Source organism: Babylonia areolata, chromosome 5, assembly GCF_041734735.1.
Source record: "Babylonia areolata isolate BAREFJ2019XMU chromosome 5, ASM4173473v1, whole genome shotgun sequence".
Taxonomy (NCBI): Eukaryota; Metazoa; Mollusca; class Gastropoda; order Neogastropoda; family Buccinidae; genus Babylonia; species Babylonia areolata.
The window spans coordinates 2,307,524-2,327,979 of NC_134880.1; the positions used below are offsets into that span (position 1 = coordinate 2,307,524).

General features: G+C 41.5%; 1 protein-coding gene across 1 annotated transcript; it reads right to left on the reverse strand.

The window, feature by feature from the left end:
* Nucleotides 1-1,323: 1,323 nt before the first annotated feature.
* LOC143281859 (basigin-like) lies at nucleotides 1,324-20,154 on the reverse strand. Its single transcript, XM_076587111.1, has 8 exons — nucleotides 19,999-20,154; nucleotides 15,396-15,674; nucleotides 14,821-15,009; nucleotides 13,879-13,968; nucleotides 13,020-13,150; nucleotides 8,992-9,178; nucleotides 6,998-7,130; nucleotides 1,324-5,848 (listed from the first exon to the last, which is right to left on the reverse strand). The coding sequence occupies exons 1-8, from the start codon at nucleotides 20,045-20,047 to the stop codon at nucleotides 5,782-5,784; spliced, it is 1,125 nt and encodes a 374-aa protein (XP_076443226.1). The 5' UTR covers nucleotides 20,048-20,154; the 3' UTR covers nucleotides 1,324-5,781.
* Nucleotides 20,155-20,456: the final 302 nt, after the last annotated feature.

Consider the following 20,456-nt stretch of genomic DNA (forward strand, 5'->3'; position numbering starts at 1 on the left):
GCTTCCGAAGACTCTTAGGCATCTCATACAAAGACCACATCACGAATGAAGTCAAGAGACGCATCCGCATTGAAATCGGGCCCTATACTGACTGACCTTCAAACACTCGCCAGACAACGAAAACTGAAGTGGTTTGGTCATGTCACACGCTCCTCTGGTCTTGCTAAAACAATCTTACAAGGCACAGTGAGGGGAGGAAGAAGAAGAGGCAGACAAAGGAAGAGATGGGAGGACAACATTCGAGAGTGGACAGGCATGGAGCTGAGAGACACCCTGAGAGCGGCTGAGAGACGCGAGGACTGGAGAAAGGTGGTTGACAAAGCTTCGAAGGCGCCCCAAAGGATTCGGAATCCGAGGGATCGGTGATGGTGACGGATTGGTTAAAAACCAAATGGTATGTATCACAGTCTGTTAATTGTAATTTAGTTATCATGCTCTCTCCTATACGGATTACTCAAGTATAGTGCAACATGATAATCTGATTCATTTGAGTCACTTTGACACAGTATAAGCTTTACCTAATCTATACTGTCAGTGTACTTTCACTAAATCAGCATAGCTTCAATCACTTTTACTGCACTATTTAAATGTATTAGAAATGTCATTTGATGTCAGTGTTTGGTTTTCACACATATGCATTATCTCATCTTATATTGTTGCTTATCCCAAACCAAGTGATAGTCTTTCCATGTAATATGTATACGTGTGCTTTACTATTCACTTGTGCTGACATGTTGCGCTTAATGACATATGTTTGTGTCATTTTTGGTCAGGTCAGGGCCCTTGCTACTGGTATAATGTAACCCAGTACTACCTGCCGCATGTGAAGTCTCCCAACGACGGACCAGGTGGAGGAGGAAACCTTTCCCAACGGCTGTGAAGGCGGAAGAGAATGACCAAAGGGCAGGGGGAGCTCTTATCCTTGGCAGGAAGTCCTCCTAGGAGATGAAACTCCAAAGACAGGTTCTCAACCTCCTCACTATCAGCCTCAGCAAGACCGAGTCCATGTACCAACTAGCTAGCTCACAGAACGCCAGTGTCTCCCCCCCACCTACAATCAAGATCGATGACACAGAGATCAAGTCACTTGACAAGTTTTGCTAACTGGGCAGCACCCTATGCAGCAATAGAGCCCTTGATGCAGAAGTGACGCTGCGCATTGCCAAGGTCAGCTCCCCCTTTGGCAGACTCAACAACAGGCTGTGGAACAACAAAGGCATCAGGCTCAGCACCAAAATCAAAACCTATCGAGCTGTTTTGTTACAAGTCTCAAACACAAGCAACATCAGACTCGCCCATATGACATCAGACTTTGACACCATCCTGTGTTTCTACTTTTAATAATAAACAAGGTGAAGAATTGCATATACAATCACATAAGTTGTACTTTTGAAAAGTTTTTTCATTAACTTGATTAAGGAGGGTAAAAAGCCATTGTGTTCATTTCTATTTTCTGCAAACAGGATCAACCGATTCAAGAACCAACAATCAAGTCATACTACTGACACAGGTACCAAGCCAAATTGAACATAAAAGCCTTACGTTCAGTGTATTCAACATGTCACACACTTATTTAGCTAATCAAAAACACCCACCGATATAATACACGCATTCAAACAACAGTATTCAGATTATTCACAAAGTCTAGCCCAAACACACCCACCCATATGACAAGACATATGGTCCGATAACATACGACATAACCAACAGATTACACATACATGGATGCAAGTGGCCCAAACCCTGACAATCATTCAAGTCCCAGTTGTAGTGGTGGAGGGAGGTGTGTAACCCTGTTAAAATTATTTGTTCATTGCTGTTTTGATAAAGAAAATTAGCTTTAGGAGGTATCAACTATCATGTCTTCATCAACTGAAAAAAAAAAACGATTACCAAGCCTTGCTTTCCACTTCCGCTCAGTGTATTAAATCAGTCAACAGTGGAGGATTGCATCTGCTTTAGTAGATCCATGCCTGGAAGACCTTTCAATTCTTTGCCAGAAATACCTGTGCTGGAACATAGGTGAAATTGACCCCTCCACTAACTAAGGCCCTGGAATGATCACTTCAACTTCCAGTATCTGATTTTGGAGCAGCAAGTGGGCAAAGTTTGTATTTGTTCTTTGATCATCAGAATACAAGAAAACTATTAATATTGAGTGCTTTTTCATTCTGTCACATTTTTAATCTTTGTGGGTGTGGCTTTTAGGTAACGTGAAACAGGTGAGTTTCAAGTTAACATGGACAATTTCCTTATTCTTGATGTTAGTATGTGTAGGAGTGTACTGTGCTGGAGCCTACAGGAAAAGAGCATTTTGATCCAAAAGAAATCCGATGGTTCTTGAAATGCTGTCACAAAGATCTGAGATCTACATATTTCTTTTACTGTTCCCTTGATTCTCTGTTCCGATTTAAATTGTACACAAAAATCTGTCAGATGTGATATAACTCAGCAATGACCAAGAAATATCTGAAGGAAAATTCTACTGATCTGAATACAGACAAAATTAGTTTTCCTGATCCAGAAATCATGTTTGATCAGAAAGTATTGTACCCTCATTTTTCTTCTTTCTTTTCATCTCATGCACACCCCCCAAAAAACTGACAATTAACCATTAATACCTTCTCATCTCATGCCCCCCCCCCCCCCCCCCCCAAAAAAAAAAGACAATTAACAGTTAATACCTTTACCAATGGTCACAAACAAGAACATCAATGAAAAAAAAAAACTCACAAAAAACAAACAAGATAATACACACACTGAAATGAATCACACCAAACCAATGGCAACACTATGGCAATGGGTACATCATAACATACACTCTGGGACAACAAAAACACATGGAAACCATGAAAAACCCGCACACAGTTACACAGCCAGATGCAAACATCCAAATAATCAGCATATCCTTTATAGTCAGCACTGAGTAACACAAAGACAACACACCTGTATCTAATATAACACACTCATCCAGAAATCATACACTAAAAAACATGAAACAGCACATACTCCAAATAGTACATACAACCCTCTATACATCATACGCTCAAAAACACAAAACACACGGCAGTTCTGAATAAAACACACACCAGGTCAGTTGACATACTGAGATAATTGCACAGTTGAATCAAAACCAAGGAACAGACTCGGTGGTGGGGGGGTGGGAATCTGAACCGATGATTAATAGAAACCGATTAACTATTTACAGACCAACAATAAATTTCAACTGTTCCTTTTTCTGACAAAATTCATGACGACGACACTGGGACAAAACTCTGCAATGGGTAAAAAGACAGGCAAAGGGAATGGCAGAACCAAACTATTATATGGCAGGCCTTTCTGACAATTCCCCAACCTGTGAACATGCCCATCTTCCTCGAAGCAGATAAACCCTGGAGTGACCCCCACACTTTCTTCACAGAATCTAAACTCCACACATTGACTAGTTCACATATTAACGCACACCTTCAAACACATTTCCCTGCCATATTCTGCAGAAAATTAATAACAAGCACAGTTGCGTTTGCACACTTATGATACCAAAATAAAATATTTCTTGTGTGAAATGACCATACCTTTTGACATAATGGGGTGAAGGAAAGAAGTCAATAAAAGACTCAGACTGTGTTGTCAGCTATTACTGTGAATTTGTTCTCCTCCACACTGGTTTTGAAAGTGTCCACATGAGATAGACCAATTGGTGACAATACACCAACATGGAACACAAGCTAAATGTGCTGACATCCGAGGGCAAGGAGGAGAGACATCCAGTATGGAGGGTGCACAGACGACTACAAATTTCACAGGATGCCCCAGGATCCCTTACTGAACAAGGTCCACATTCCTTTGTTTGGGGGTGGGGGGGTGGGGGTGGGAGCAGGGGAGTGGGGGGGGGGGTTTGGGGGTGTGCAGGATGGAGGCATATCCCATGTTCCTTTCAGAGGCAGGCCCCTCATTCCCCACAAAGGAAGGTCCCTGTATTCCTTTTAGGGGGAAGTTGCCCACATTTCAAGAAGGAAAAAGTTCCCCACATTCCTTGATGGGGAGGATTACCTACAATACTTACAGGGGAAGTTTGTCCACATTACTTGAAAGGAAAAGTTTCCAATATTCCTTGGAGGAGACCGTTCCTCACATTCTTTGAAGGCAAAGGTCCCCACATTCCTTGGAGGGGAAGGCCCCCAAATTCCTTGAAGGGAAATATTTCCCACATTCCTAACAGGGGAGACCATGCCTCCACATTCCTAACAGGGGTTCCCCACATTCTGTCAATGGGAAGGCCCCCATATTCTGTAAAAGGAAAGCTATATCATGTATGTTCGTTGAGGAGAGTGTTGCACATAGGGAAGGGAAAAAAACAAAGTAGAGACTGGGAGTCACACAAAGACAGAAGAGGAAGAGATGGTGTGTCACACACAGAACAGTGGAAGAGATTGTGTGTTATACTGAGAAATGACAGAAGTAGAAGGGACGATGTACACACATATAAAGAGACCAGTAGAAGAGAACAGTGTGTCACCTTCAGGGAAGACTAAAGTAGAAAAGACAGTGTCACACACAGGAAAGACAAGCAGAAGAGATGGTGAGTCAGAGAGAGGAAAGAGAGAAGCAGAAGAGATGACATGTCTCACAGAGGAAAAGAGAAGAAGAAATAGTATGTCACACAGAGAAAAAGAGAAGAAGGGACGGTGTGTCACACATAAGAGATAAGTAGAAGAGATGGTGTGTCAAACACACACACACACACAGGGAAGAGAGGACGGATGGGGACCAGGGGAAAGCGCCTTTTTTGTGGACAGTGCATAGTGCATTCATAATAATGACATAAAAAGAACAGTGAAAAACACACTATAATACTATGACATGTTCATCTGCTTACAACTGTAATGATGACTGTTGAAAATCTGTTCAAGCTCGAGTATCATGGCAAGTTCATCTGCTTACAACTGATGGTTGATGAATTCAATGTCCACACCACACTTTACACAGAGGATAGGAAAAAAAAAAGAATTTTGTTTCTACAATCAATGCTATTCAGGATGCGCGTTATCCAGGATGATAAGATATATATACTACACATTTTCAGTGGATAGATAAGTAGACAACAACAATCCACACTATTAAAAATATTTGTGATATATACCACACAGCATATAGAAGACATGGTATTCACAAAGGGAAACAGAAACCTAGACAAAAGCTAATCCTGGGAAAATGTAAACAAAACAAAACTGGATAAATATAACCAGCACTGCCAAATAAAGAGCAGGGGAAATATTAGAGTTACATGTCTATCACATGACTAAGGTCCAAGGACATTAAAAGCGCTCAGACAGTAACAAAGACAGATGCAGGGTTTGAAAAACCGTGAGAGTGAGTGACAGAGGAACTGAGTAGAGAAAGAGACAGGACAGCTGGACAGAGAAATAGAGTGATGAAGAAAAAGGAAGCAAGACACAGAAAGTCAGGTGGAGCAGGGTGAATAGGAAACTACAGACCTGACGAGAGAGAGAGAGAGAGAGAGAGAGAGAGAGAGAGAGACAGAGAGACAGAGAGAGAGAGAGAACAACAATGGAGGTAGAGCAGGCAGAATGAGAAATTCAAATGGCAGACAGAGGGAGAGACTGACACACAGAAAAAGAGGGGAAGAGAGGCAGAATGAGAAATTCAGAAGGCAGACAGATGGAGAGACAGAGACACAGAAAAAGAAATTCAGACAACAGAGGGACAGATACAGATTAAGAGGGAAAGTGAGAAAGATGGGGAAAATCAGATGGCAGCTCAGGCTCGTGGGTTGTTGGTGTTGCCCCTGTGGCGCACACTGTCTGATTTCTTATCATGTGTGGCTCTGAAACAGACATCACACACCACTTTACTGCAGTCTCTCTATGTACACTTTCTAAAGCAGACATCATATCAAAAAATGCTATGTCACTGTGTATAGTTCTGAATTATACATGTCACTCAACACTTACCTGTAACGCACTCCTTGAAGGGGGAGGCCCAAACATTCCTTGAACTGTACTATCTACCCGTTCTCTACAGGTGAAAATGACTGTACTGCTTACCCATTATCTACAGGTGAAGACAAATGTACCACTGACCCTTTCTGACCATTAAAGGTGTTGGAACAACTGTATCACTTACCCATTCTATTACAGATAAAAATGACTGTAAACCTTATCTATTCTCTGCTGCTGAAAATGACTGTACCAGTTTTCCATTCTCTACAGTAAACATATGTGACCTTACCCATTCTCTACAGGTGAAAACGACTGTGCCACTTACCCATTCTCGACTGGTAAAAACAACTGTACAACGTACCCATTCTCACTGGTGAAAATGACTGTACTGCTTACCAATTCTGCCTATAACAAGTGAAAACGACTATACCACTTACCCAAAATGACTGTACTGCTTACCAATTCTGCCTATAACAGGTGAAAACGACTGTACCACTTACCCATTCTCTACAGGTGAAAATGACTGTACTGCTTACCAATTCTGCCTATAACAGGTGAAAACGACTGTACCACTTACCCATTCTCTGCAGGTGAAAATGACTGTACTGCTTACCAATTCTGCCTATAACAAGTGAAAACGACTGCACCACTTACCCAATCTGCCTATAACAAGTGAAAACGACTGTACCACTTACCCATTCTCACTGGTGAAAATGACTGTACTGCTTACCAATTCTGCCTATAACAGGTGAAAACGACTGTACCACTTATCCATTCTCTACAGGTGAAAACGAATGTACCACTGACTGTTTCTGACTGTTAAAAGTGTTATTGTTAAACAACTGTATCACTTACCCATTCTATTACAGATGAAAATGACGGTAAACCTTATCCATTCTCTGCAGGTGAGAACGACTATACCACATAACCATTCTCTTCAGTAATATGACTGTGCCCCTAACCCATTCTCTACAGGTGATAATGAATGTACCCCTTACCCATTCTCTACATGTGAAAACAACCATCCCACTCACCCATTCTGATCCTCCTCCTCATCCTCCATCATAGCGTCCTTGTTGCGTTTCTTCTCATAGACGAAGATAATGGTGCAGAGAATCACCACCTCTGCCACAATACCCAGGAAAGGCCACAGCGCTGCCAGTTTGTCTGTTGACACAACAATATCTCAGTCTTTATCACCATCACACTGACCCTTGTACAGTACCACCACAATTTGTATATATACAAATACATATATGTATTTCATTTTATCACAACAGATTTCTCTGTGTGAAATTCGGGCTGCTCTCCCCAGGGAGAGTGCGTCGCTACACTACAGCGCCACCCATTTTTTTGTATTTTTTCCGGCGTGCAGTTTTGTTTTTCCTATCAAGTGGATTTTCCTACAGGATTTTGCCAGGAACAACCCTTTTGTTGCCATGGGTTCTTTTCAAGTGCTATGTGCATGCTGCATACGGGACCTCTGTTTATTGTCTCATCTGAATGACTAGCATCCAGACCACCACTCAAGGTTTAGTGAAGGGGTAGAAAATATCGGCGGCTGAGCCGTGATTCGAACTAGCGCGCTCAGATTCCCTCGCTTCCTAGGTGGACTCGTTACCTCCAGGCCATCACTCCACATAGGCCATCACTTCACAATATGCCTATTACCATGACAATGGATGTGGCCATGACTAACAACTATCTGTAACCACTACACTCTGTAATCTTAACAGTGTTCTGTAACCATGAGAACATCGCACTACAAATAAAACACTTGGGTTGAATTTGAAAGCCTGACAGCACTTTGCAACCATGACCACTGGATAACCATGATAACACCCAGTCTGCAGTCAACTGGGTTTTCTGACTGCTTGTGTGTAGATGTGCCAACCCATTACTGGGCTTCAAGACAGGCATTCTCATTGCTGAGAGTAGTGAAACAATATCTGATAGGACTGCCCAGGAGATAAGGTGGATTATGATGGAACCCTGTGTACATCTTCATGTTGATTATGGTGAAACTGAAATATCTCCAGATAGGATGATGATGATTATCAAGAAATCCTGTGATACATCCTCAAGTAGATTATAGTGGAACCCTGTGTTATATCCCCAGACAGGATAAGGTGGAATCATGATACATCCCCTGATAGGATGAGATGGATTATGGTGGAACCCTGTGATACACTGCCCCAGATAGGATGAGATGGATTATGGTGGAACCCTGTGATACACTGCCCCAGATAGGATGATGGATTATGGTGGAACCCTGCCCCAAATAGGATGAGATGGATTATGGTGGAACCCTGTGGTACACTGCCCCAGATAGGATGAGATGGATTATGGTGGAACCCTGCCCCAGATAGGATGATGGATTATGGTGGAACCCTGCGGTACACTGCCCCAGATAGGATGATGGATTATGGTGGAACCCTGTGGTATACTGCCCCAGATCGGATGATGGATTATGGTGGAACCCTGTGATACACTGCCCCTGATAGGATGAGATGCATTATGGTGGAACCTTGTGGTACACTGCCCCAGATAGGATGAGATGGATTATGGTGGAACCCTGTGATACACTGCACCAGAAGATGAGGTGGATTTAGGTGGAAATGTGATAAATCCCCAAACGGGATGAGGTGGATTATGATGGAACCATGTGATACACTGCCCTAAATTGGATGAGGTTATGGTGGAACCCTGTGAAACATCCCCAGATAGGATGAGATTGATTATAAAGGAATCCTGTGATACATCCTCAGGTGGATTATGGTGAAAATGCGATACATCCCCTGACAGGTTGAGATGGATTAAGGTGGAACTGTGATATATTCCCAAACAGGATAAGGTGGATTATAGTTGAACCCTGTTATTCACTGTCCCATTAGGATGATGTGGATTATGGTGGAAACCTGTGATACATCCTCAGGTGGATTATGCCATGGTTCAACTCTGTGATACACTGCCCTGGATGGGATGAGGTGGATCATAATGAAACCCTGCCTGTACTAAATGAGCTTACCTTTCACACGGACCAGGATGACTTGAGTGGAGTTGAAGGCAGGCCACCTTCTTTGGCGAGCGACACACTTGTACTCGCCAGCATCGTCAAAGTCCACTTTATTTATAGACAGTTGGGCATTGTCAATGCTCTTCCCATCATAGGTATCAGCAGGAGCCAGCTTGTAGTGAGATTTATCTCCAACCGGCTAATTCAAACACAGAACCAATTAAAAAATCAAGGGTCAAAATGGCTGCTCAAAATCCTGAAATCTGCTTCTATTATTATTGATAATGGAAACATGGATTTTCATATACAGAGAACATTTAGTGTTCAAATTTGCTTACTCCACTAAAGTTTCTGTATTTCAGTATATGCATGATTTTACACACAGCGCGCAGTCATCATTTGCCATTTTAACTTTCACGATGTTCACATAAGTGAAGAAAAATAACCCCTTAAAACAAAGCATCAAATACTTTTATTCATGCCACAAAATCATTCTTCACTGTCAAACTCTGTGGATAATGTTCATCTATCAGTCATCCAAACTTCCATAACTGTTTAATTATTTTGAAGCTGCTGAGAAATGTTGGTGCATGCTCTGCTGTCTTTCTTCACTCAGAATTGATGTAGAAACAACAAAAAATCAATCTGAAAGTGAAAGCTAAAATTTAACAAATAAGACAAGACAGCAAAAACTTTCAGCAAAACTGCCTGTTGAAAGGGAACAAAGACTGCAATAAGATCAACTGACTGCAAAATATCTATCTTCTTCAATGTTTTCAAACTGGCCTTCTGCAACGTTTCAAAGAAGACAAAAACTGCAGTAAAATATTCCAGCTTTTCATCCACTACTCAGACTGCATGACAGAAAAAGAAGAAAAACCATCCTGTAACTTGGATACTTTTCCTTTTCAAGCCAGTATGTATGCAGCTAATCGTCCATTCAGACAGTGCTTACTCTGGCACTGAGACAGCAACATCCTGCCCAACACACTGACTGCTGATGTTTTATTTCCACAACCATGCCACCAAAGACAAAACTCAAGTTGTTGCCAGGGCAGTGTGTGTCCTTGCAATCTAGAATTTAAATACATTAAGACTTCACTATTGTCACACACCAATACAAAGAGAGACACATCAGGACAAAGAGTTTTTACCTGAGCAAAGCAGTCTAGATTGCAAAAATAAAGTCCAGTCCATATTGACTTTTCAAACCACTAAAATGAGGTTCTGTTAACTATTTAAAATGTAAGCATGCAGACAGTTTGTCCTATAAGTGTCCCATTGATTTCCCTTTGAACTATGATATAAAGGGGATGCAACTCAAGTTGTTACTTGTGGGTCAACGCTGAGTGTCTGTTCATAACAGTTCTCTAATTTTAGTTTTGTGCTGAAAATGTGTGCCGTATGTAGACAATTATATTCAACTGGAATGTGTATCTGGATGGAGTGAATGGTGGACTGTTGTGGTATTATTTGACAGACATTTTTTACAATGTATGTCAGTTTTGTGTTTTGAAGTCGCCATCTTTTCTAAATCATTCACCTAGTCATCATAGAACTCAGCCATTAGATATGACTGTGTAGTTTAGTGGAAAAAGTATCCGGATGGAGCGAATGGTGGACTACTGTGGTAATATCCAAATTTATATTTTTTACATGTCAGTTTTGTTTTGAAACCCTCTAGCCTAGATACAGTACAGCTGTGGACAGTCATCAGATCTTGCTAGATTGTGGTTTAGTGGAAAGTCGATCCCGATGGAGTGAAATGTGGACTAATGTAGTTTAATCCGACAGACATTTTTACAGGTCAGTTTTGTTTTGAAGCTTCTATCTTTTTCTATATTTTTCTATCATTCGCCTAGTCATGGTACAGTACAGGTGTTAACAGCTGTTAGATCTGGGTCACGCCCATGCAGTCAACATGGGTGCGCTTGACTTTTTAACAAATGGACTGCTCAAATTATGACCAAGATAGAGAGGCCAATGATCTGGCGGGGTGCTTTGTGCTCATCAGCAAAGATTTTGACTGCCTCTACCCAGCACTGTACTTGGGAACGTACAGTCTGTCAGAAACAAGATGGACAAGTGCATGGCAAGCATGAAGTACCAGCACAAGTACAGAGATACTAACCTGTTGTGTCTTGCCAAGTCCTGGCTCACAAAGGGTGATGGTGACCCCAGTTTTGCTGGCTACATTGTGGTACAACTTCATTGGACAGTAACGGAGTCTGCATTTTTTTCAGCGACATGTGGTGCAAGGTAATCACTGTCACGGAACAGTTTTGTTCTCAAGGGACACTTTTGTTCTAAGAACATTGAATCACTGACTGTTGCTCTCTAACCTGCCCATAGATTTCAGCCAGCTGTTCGTCACGCTTGCGTACAACCAGCCCAAAGCAGACATCAAGGTTGCCAGCTCCAAAGTGGTGGAGGTTGTCCACAAGCTGATGTCTCAGTTCCCAGACTCTCCTTTGCTTTGTTCTGGGAGACTTCACCCAATGCTGACTAAACTGTATGCTCACTCACTTCACGCTGAATGTCATGTGCCTAGCCCGCAAGAGCACCACCAGTGACCTCTGCTACGGGAACATCTCTGGTGCCTACAGCTCATGCCAGATGCCTGGCCTTGGCCACTCTCTCGACAACATGGTGCACCTGATGCTGGCATACAATTTAGCAGCTGAAGCAAGAGAAGCCAGCAGTTAGATGAGGAAGGTGTGGACATGTGACTCAGCTAACGCATTAAGTGGCTGTTTTCAAGTGCATGGACTTCGCTGATCCCAGTCTTCACATGACTGCTGACATAATCTTGTCTTACATCACCTTCTGCACAGATTCTGTCCTTGCAACAAAGTCCTCCAGGGTCTTCCAAAATGACAAGCCTTGGGTCACCTCAGGGCTGAAGAGGCTCCTGACCAGAAGAGAGAGGCATTTATGAAAGGAGACAGCAATGAGGTGAGGTCAGTGCAGCAACAGCTGACCAGAAAGATGCAGGAGGAGAAATGCTGCTCCATAAACAGGCTGGATAACAACATCAGGGAGGGCAACACCAGGCAGTACTGGAAGAACATTGAGATCATCACTGGCCTCAAGCAACAGAAGGCCCCACTCCAGATCTCAGAGAAGGCCAAGCTTGCTGTGAACAAGTTCTTCACCAGGTTCAATTGCCATTTCATCCAGGAGCAGCAGCGCTCCGTGGCTGAGTTCTCAGTAAGCAAAGTACCAGGATCCACTTGTGAGCATAAGGCTGCAACCCAGTACTGATGGCGCGGATCCTGACCATCCTACGTAAGGACTATGAGCACCTATAAAAGCCTTTCTTTTATGTTGGGCATTTTGCAGCACTTTTAAAGCCATCCAACCCCACCCCATATCAACAAGCTGTTGGCCATGAACATTAACCCTTTCATCAGCTGCTTATTCAGTTTCCTGACCCAGAGAATGCACTGGCTTTGCACTGGACGAGCCCTGCTGCATGCTTGATTACCAACACCAGAGCTCCACAGGGCTGCGTACTCTCTCCACTCTCTTTATGCTGTACAGCAAGGACAACTCCATTCTGCTGACCAAGTCTGCATATGACACTTTGCTGTTCAGGCTAGTCTTGAGGAGTGACAAGGCAGCGTACAGGCACACCATGTTGTTAGGATTTCAAAAAGGCTGTGAAGAGTACTAGTGGGAGTTGCAATAGATGGTGAGGAATGAGGCCCTGCGTGGGATGATTAAAAGAGAGGTAGGGAGTGTGGAGGGTGTGGGGGGCAGGGCAGAGTGCAACTGGTGTGGGGGAAGAGAAAGTTGGAGAGTTTGTAAGAGAGAAAGAACTGATTTGTGGTTTTATGACTTATATTTCTTACGTTTTCAGCGTGCTATGCTTTTACAATTCCATGAATGTAAAACATTATTTTAATGTTACACTACATCATGCTATTTTGTCGCCCACAAGCCAACTTTCCTTGTATTTTCATGAGGACATTAAGTGGATTTGACTGGCTGACGGATACGTCCTAAGCTTTAGAATTTTCATATGAAACCCTGCATACCTGGATAATGGTGTTGCCCTTCATCCAGGAGATCATGGGCTTGGGGTAGCCCAGAACCTGACATTTGACCACCAGGACTTCTTCCTGCACAAGGTTCTTGGATTTGTCGAAGGGCAGCACTTTGGGTGTGGCTGCAACACAGCAGTGTCCCACCACCATTACACATGGCAGCTAGCCACATCATAAACAGAGACTTGGAACACCTCAACATTCATATCACATGCCAGTGTCATACATCTTGGAACCATATCTCAGTGTGGATAAACAGATGAAACCTGATGGTCTTGCAAAAAGTACTCACTAAAACAAGGCAAACTGATGTCACTGACATGCCTTTCTTAAAGTACCGACCAAAACAGGCCACAATGATGTGGATAACATGTATATCCTTCCTTAAGTACCGACCAAAACAGACCACAATGATGTGGATAACATATATATCTTTCCTTAAGTACTGACCAAAACAGACCACAATGATGTGGATAACATATATACCTTTCCTTAAGTACCGACCAAAACAGACCACAATGATGTGGATAACATATATATATCTTTCCTTCAGTACCGACCAAAACAGACCACAATGATGTGGATAACATATATATCTTTCCTTAAGTACCGATCAAAACAGACCACAATGATGTGGATAACATATATATATCTTTCCTTAAGTACCGACCAAAACAGACCACAATGATGTGGATAACATACATCTTTCCTTAAGTACCGACCAAAACAGGCCACAATGATGTGGATAACATATATATATCTTTCCTTTAGTACCGACCAAAACAGACCACAATGATGTGGATGATATGCCTTTCATAAAGGTTACATATACACAAGGCACAGTACGCACCATAATAGGGCACATCAATGTTGATTGCATGCGTCTCTTGATCCACCTTGTACTCTGCAGTGCATGTGTAAAGACCAGCAAAGCGGCGAGCTGCACAACACATACAATACTTAATAATAATCACACACACTCAAGGAGATTTCAACTTCAAAGCGGTTTTTAAAGCAAACAAAACCTTATCTGCAAAAATATAAACATGTACCTGGAATTGTAAGCTAACAGAATACAGCTGGGCTTTTGTACCTTTACAAATTTTTCTTAAAACTTTCATAAAAAAAAGATACATGCATTAGATTAACTCATTTTCAATAAAAGTGGTGGCAATGCCAAATGTAGTCTTGCTCTCCCCACATTGTTATCTCTCAGCAAATGGCTGTGTCAAGTAAGCATACACTACCACCGAATGCTGAATTATTTTTTTGTTTTCTTTCTCTGGTATTCTTCTCTTTTGAGCATTGCCTATCACGAAGAAAACTACCAACTGAAAATGCTGCTTTGCACATGTTCCAAGAGGAGGGCATCATGAATGATCTCCCTTGGCTTGTTTTTATTTTATTTTGAAAAAAACAACAACAAAAAACAACAACAACAACAAAAAACAAACAACAACCAAGCAACAGCTCCAAAACAAGTTTTGCAGAGTGAAGTCAATGCAGGGATTTTATTTCCTCCAAAGACAAAAAAAGGAAACCGGTATTTTGTATTTGTGTGGTCGCAAATCGATTTGCTGATTGCTTAGTTCTGAATGGTTTTCATGGAGATTTAGTAAAATAAATAGGCACTAGTGGGTCATGGTTAAGTATGTGTAATCAAATCACAATTTCCTGGATTTTGAAGGGATATATACATTCATGTACAAATAATTACACAGTACTGTCGCGCGCACACACACACACACACACACACACACATAGAGTACTCTATCCCATACTGATAGCTGACCTGGATGGATGATTTCCAGAGTCCCATTGCTGTGGCTGATGAAGGCTTGTTTGCCTTCCACTGCAATATCTTCAACGGGCGTGTCTCCCTTCTTCCAGCTGTAGGTGAAGGTCAAGCCGCTGGCATCATTCACCTTGCACTCCAATGTGGTGTCCACTTTGTACTCAAAGGTGGGGCTGTGTGTAGACACTGCGGGAAGGCCAATTCACAACTTGGTGAAGATGTTTGGTTAATATGGCACCATTATATATTTATTGCTCTGATAACAGAAGCAGCAAGAAAGACAACAAAATATTGGAGTGTTACTGGAGAGGATTTCCAAAATATTTTGAAAAAGAGTGGGGACCTGGAGGATCCAGAGGCAAGATTCCTTGAAGCCATTTTTGGAAATAATCGATAGATATAAAATAAACAAAATAGCAGAGGCATTGCCTTCATCAAGTTCATGGCTCACATGATTCTTACTGATTAAAAATAAAAGATGTAAAACAAAAAGAATGCCGACACACTGCTAAGAGTCATCTGCTTGTCACCAGACCGCTCAGATTTGAACATTTTCTAGATTAATAACTCACCATTAAAGACTTTGAGTTGAAAGGCCATCTGATCATTGGCAGTGGGATTCATGCAGCGAAAAGTGCCTTCATTGCTTTTGTTTACGTTGGTAAGGATGAGAGTGTTGATGTTGTTGTCTCCATTGTGCACACTTCCTTTCACTGCATTGTCTGGCATAGCTTGTGGGGGCTCTGCACTCCATGTCACTGAACTGGTGCTGGTGCAGTTCACTTGCAAGCTGGAACCCTCCACCACGGAAAACACGGACTGGAAAGGCTCAATCTGCACACTTTGTGCATCTGAAACAGGTCAGCGCTTCACAGTCACCCAACTGCAAACAAAGCTGTGTATGGTTTACAATGGAGCTAACAGTATCACTTTCACACCATTGTTATTAAAGTTTTTGTCACACTGTCTGGTGATGTTTTGGGTGGCTCACAGTCACATGGAACCTCTGGACTGGTCACTCACAGAGTCAAGTCATGAGTGAAAAAAAAACAACCAAACCCGACCAGCTCACCTAAAGAACAACCCATAATAACTGATACCTCAACTTTTACTAGTTTAGCTTTACACATATTTGAGACATAATGAGATGCTAATTTATATCTGTCTATGCCCACAGCTTATGTTAACTGAATAGGAAATTTTGAATTCATAAATTTATATGAGAAGTACATACAGCCTTTAGCCATAGTTCTTGCTGGCTGCCCCAAACACTGTGTTGACAAACTTCAAAAAGTTCAAAACTCTGCAGCATGACTCACTCTCAAAGCTAAGAAACATCAACACATCACTAACCTACTCGCTTCCCTTCACTGGCTCCCCATTCAAGCATGAATACAATACAAACTCTCAGTCCTCTTTCACAATTTCTTCACTGATTCTTGTCCCATCTTTCGGATCTGCTTGCTGTCTATTCACCATACAGCCAACTCCGTTCTTCAGATGACAAGCGCACACTGTCTTTTCCAAAGATTCATCAAAAAGTCATGAGAATGTTCCTTTTCTTTGTTGCACCAAAACAGTGGAATTCACTCCCCTCACACCTTCATTACACCTAACACCAGCATTCAAGAGAGCATTCAATTCAGTCAAAACATGTCTTTTGAAACTGTACTTTTCTCAATGAAACTTTTTCCATCTGCATAATGCGACATGCTTGCTGTGATCTTATTGCTGGATGTGTTCTTTGTGTTGATTTATTTTATACATTTGTGATGGTTTAGATGTGTTTCTTGTGATGCCTGGTTTCTCAGTGTTTTTGACTGTGGTGAATCTGAATGTAATGTGCTTTGTTTTGCTGTGATTTGGGCCCATGTGATTTCAGACTGTGATGGTGCCTGTGTTGATTAACATATTTTTATGTCACTTAGTCTTACATTTTTATGTATATTTTAGCCAATGTCATGTGAAACTGTGTTAACTTTGTAGTTATCTTATGTCATTTAGTCTTTAATTTGTATATTTTATTGTAAAGCACGGTGAGCCCCATCTGAGATGGGGGTACTGCGCTATATAAGCCTGCATATTATTATCATTATCATTATTAGTTCAGGTACCCGTGTATACTGCAGGTATGACTTGGGAGCTGTATGTGTTGATATGATACTGTGTAAATTCTGGAGCTCAATACTAACATGGAAAGAAACAACAGAAACTAAGTCTACACTTATTGGTATATTTTTGCTTTGAAAACAATGTACATTATCAGGCAATATGAATATCTTATCAAATATTTCATTAAATTTAAAATTACAGATACAGCCAGAGTTTCTCAACCATCATTAAGTTAATTAAGAACTAAGATTCTTGCCTATCCACAACGTAACGATCAACAATAATACTGAACACATGTGTAGTTGTGTTATGTGATGGTCCATCTTGTTCTTGTTGCTTATGGTTATAGTCCAGCCGACCGCACAGGGCCATACCAGGACTGTCAAACCATACAAATGCTCAACTGCGTCAACCCAAAACTGTCACACCTACAAAAAACATTAAAACAAACCCACAAAATACAGTTCAGGACACAGTATCCCAACCATTTAGTTCTTTAGGGCAAATATGACAAGGCCATGCTGAGAACGCCAGCCATTCCGCTTAATTTATCATCCTAAGATGACAAAAAATCATGAAAAGGAAAAACAATACTTCAAAGCCAAACAAAAAATACATAAAAAGACCATATAGGCAAATAACACTGCAGAATGGGCAGCTAGTGCCCATCCAAGTGTTTACAATCTCACTGCCTAATTGCCAGAGCAAAACAGCACAGATAGTACATCACAGACAGCGGAAAAGAGAAAAAAATGTGTCAAGGTTTGCTTGAAAAAAGAAAGGGGAATGGACTGGGACTGGCAGAAAAAGGTAGACAACAGTGAAGGAAGAAAAAGGCAGAAACAAAGATAGAAGAGAGAAAAATTTCCGGCACAGGATTTCAAGATGGCGGGGAAGCAATTAATACTGAAAGACCCCCTCCCTCCCGGCATCCCCATGGATGGGTGGGGGGGGGTAAAGGTCCACTCAGAAAGCAAGTCAGAATGCATGGGATTGAATCCCACACTTGCCAGTATAGTCATCTCCTCCAGTGAACTTAAGTGGTGGTCTAGACGCTTGTCATTCTGATCAGACAATAAACTGAGGTCCTGTGTGTAGTATGCACTAAGCGCACCTAAAAAAAAACACCCCCCCCCCCCCCCCCAAAAAAAAAAAAACAACAACAAAAAAAACAAAAAACAACAACAACGGCATGAAAAGGGTTGTCCTGGCCAAATTCTGCAGAAAAATCAACTTTGATATGATAGAAAAAAGAAATACACCTGCAGGCAGAAAAAAATCGTGGTGCAGCACTATGGCAATGCACTCTCTATCTTGGGAGAACCACCCAAAGATGAAATTACAAAGCTATTTCACAAGTGACAATAAGTGCTACAATCATTCAGTACTTTCTATGAAAATGAACTGGAAGCAAATACACAGTTTAAATAACACACACACAAACACTCATATTACATCTGCAAAGTCATAAATGATAAAAATTAAGTATCACATACAAGCTACAGATTTGTACCAAGACACCTTTCATCCAACTCGTTTACATTTTAAACATGTACACTCACACCACAAACAGAATCTCACATACACACTAAACATTCATTGTTTTTGTTTCGAACTATGGAGATCAATACTGTTCAAATAGTTAGGTTTTCAAATAAGATTTGAAACAGGCAGTGAAAGTCGAATGCCTGATATTAAATGAAAGGTTTTTCCAGATGGTTTGACTCTGAAAGTTTGAAACTAATGAAAGGAAAGAGTATGCCGACAGAAGGTGGAACACAGAGAATATCACATATGACTCAGACTGTCAATAGTGTCATATGTATACTCTTACAGCATCGGCACAAAATGCAATTGTACTTCTTTTTATCACAACAGATTTCTCTGTATGAAATCTGGGCTGCTCTCTCCAGGGAGAGTGCGTCGCTACACTACAGCGCCTCCCATTTAAAGTTTTTTTTCCTGTATGCAGTTTTATTTGCTTTTCCTATCAAAATGGATTTTTCAACAGAAATTTGCCAGGAACAACCATTCTCTTGCCGTGTGTTCTTTTACGTGTGCTAAGCGCATGCTGCGCACGGGACTTCGGTTTATCGTCTCATCTGAATGACTAACATCCAGACCACCACCCAAGGTCAAGTGGAGGGGGCTGAACCATGATTCAAACCAGTGTGCTCTGATTCTCTCGCTTCCTAGGTGGACGTGTTACCTCTTGGCCATCACTCCACTTATATATATATATATATTATTATTATTATCTGACAAGTAATGATTTTAAGAATGTTCCAAATTAATGCAAAGTAACAAGACGTGGAAAAGATGTTTAAACTAAAGGGAAAAAAGAAACCTGTATGCATTTATAAGTTTTTATCGTGTTCTCTTCCTCTGTTCCTGTTCAACTGCAACACTGCCAACAGTCAAGATATGGCAAAACAGTGAAAATGACGACTGTGACTGACGTTATGTGTTACACATTTCCTTCCATGGGAATACTTGTGACTACAATGCCAAATTGTGAATGACATCAGCATATGATGATGACTGGTCATGATTCATAATCCCATGCCAACAACTTCGAAATGATTTATCAATTCGACAATTGTAATACTCTTTTAAAATGAGCCATGGATATAAAAATACATACATATAAAGTCAGCAAGTAACGATAGAGATTTATGGACAGTATTTGATGCTTCCCTCAGTCTGTCGAAATAAACTTGACGTCTTCTCCAACTTTGTCTAAGTAAATCAGCTTTTGGAAAAAGAATCGTAAACAAACGCCCTTCATTACCAAGTGAATACCCCAATCTGATGTTAGTTCCCACCTGCACCATTCCTATAAATCTTTTTATTTGTTGCATCCCGCTGATACACAAGTTATACTGGCTTTGTTCGTGAGTATGTCTGTTTTGTGTGGGCTGATCCCAGTCCACCATTGTCTATTGGTATTACGTACAGCCAGTCTCTCGAGTCCACCACAGTACTGGCCTGGATGCAAAGCACATAACTTGAATCTACAAAACGAACACTGATCATAAAAGTTATACCCATTATAATACTTACGCGCAAAATAAATAAGGCATAGCGTTAAAAGACTTATGTTCAGCCACATCGTTCTTGTTGATTTCTTCGCTCCGCCTTCGGAAACAAGGTTACAAGCACCTTCTAACTAAAATGGCTTCCGCTCTGTCTCAGCACGCATGCGCAACCGACTGAAAGGAAGCAGCCAAAAAGCCTTTTCTATAGTCTGTATCTGAATTTGTGTGCAAAGTAACTGCGGAGGTGCCAATATGCTTGCATTTAGAAGGTATAGCGAGTTCCAATCCATGTGAGGATGCACACATTTTCGCCTCCCGCCTAAGAGTGTTGATCCCCTGGTGGATTCAGTAAAGAAAGCTACAAATGGCAGTAGAGCCGTGCCGTGAAGCCGTTGGCACCAGGCATTCAAGTGGACTTTGACCAGTCACACACAGTGCCAGTGTTCACCGGTGATCAGGGTTCGAAGCTCCGTTTCCGCATGG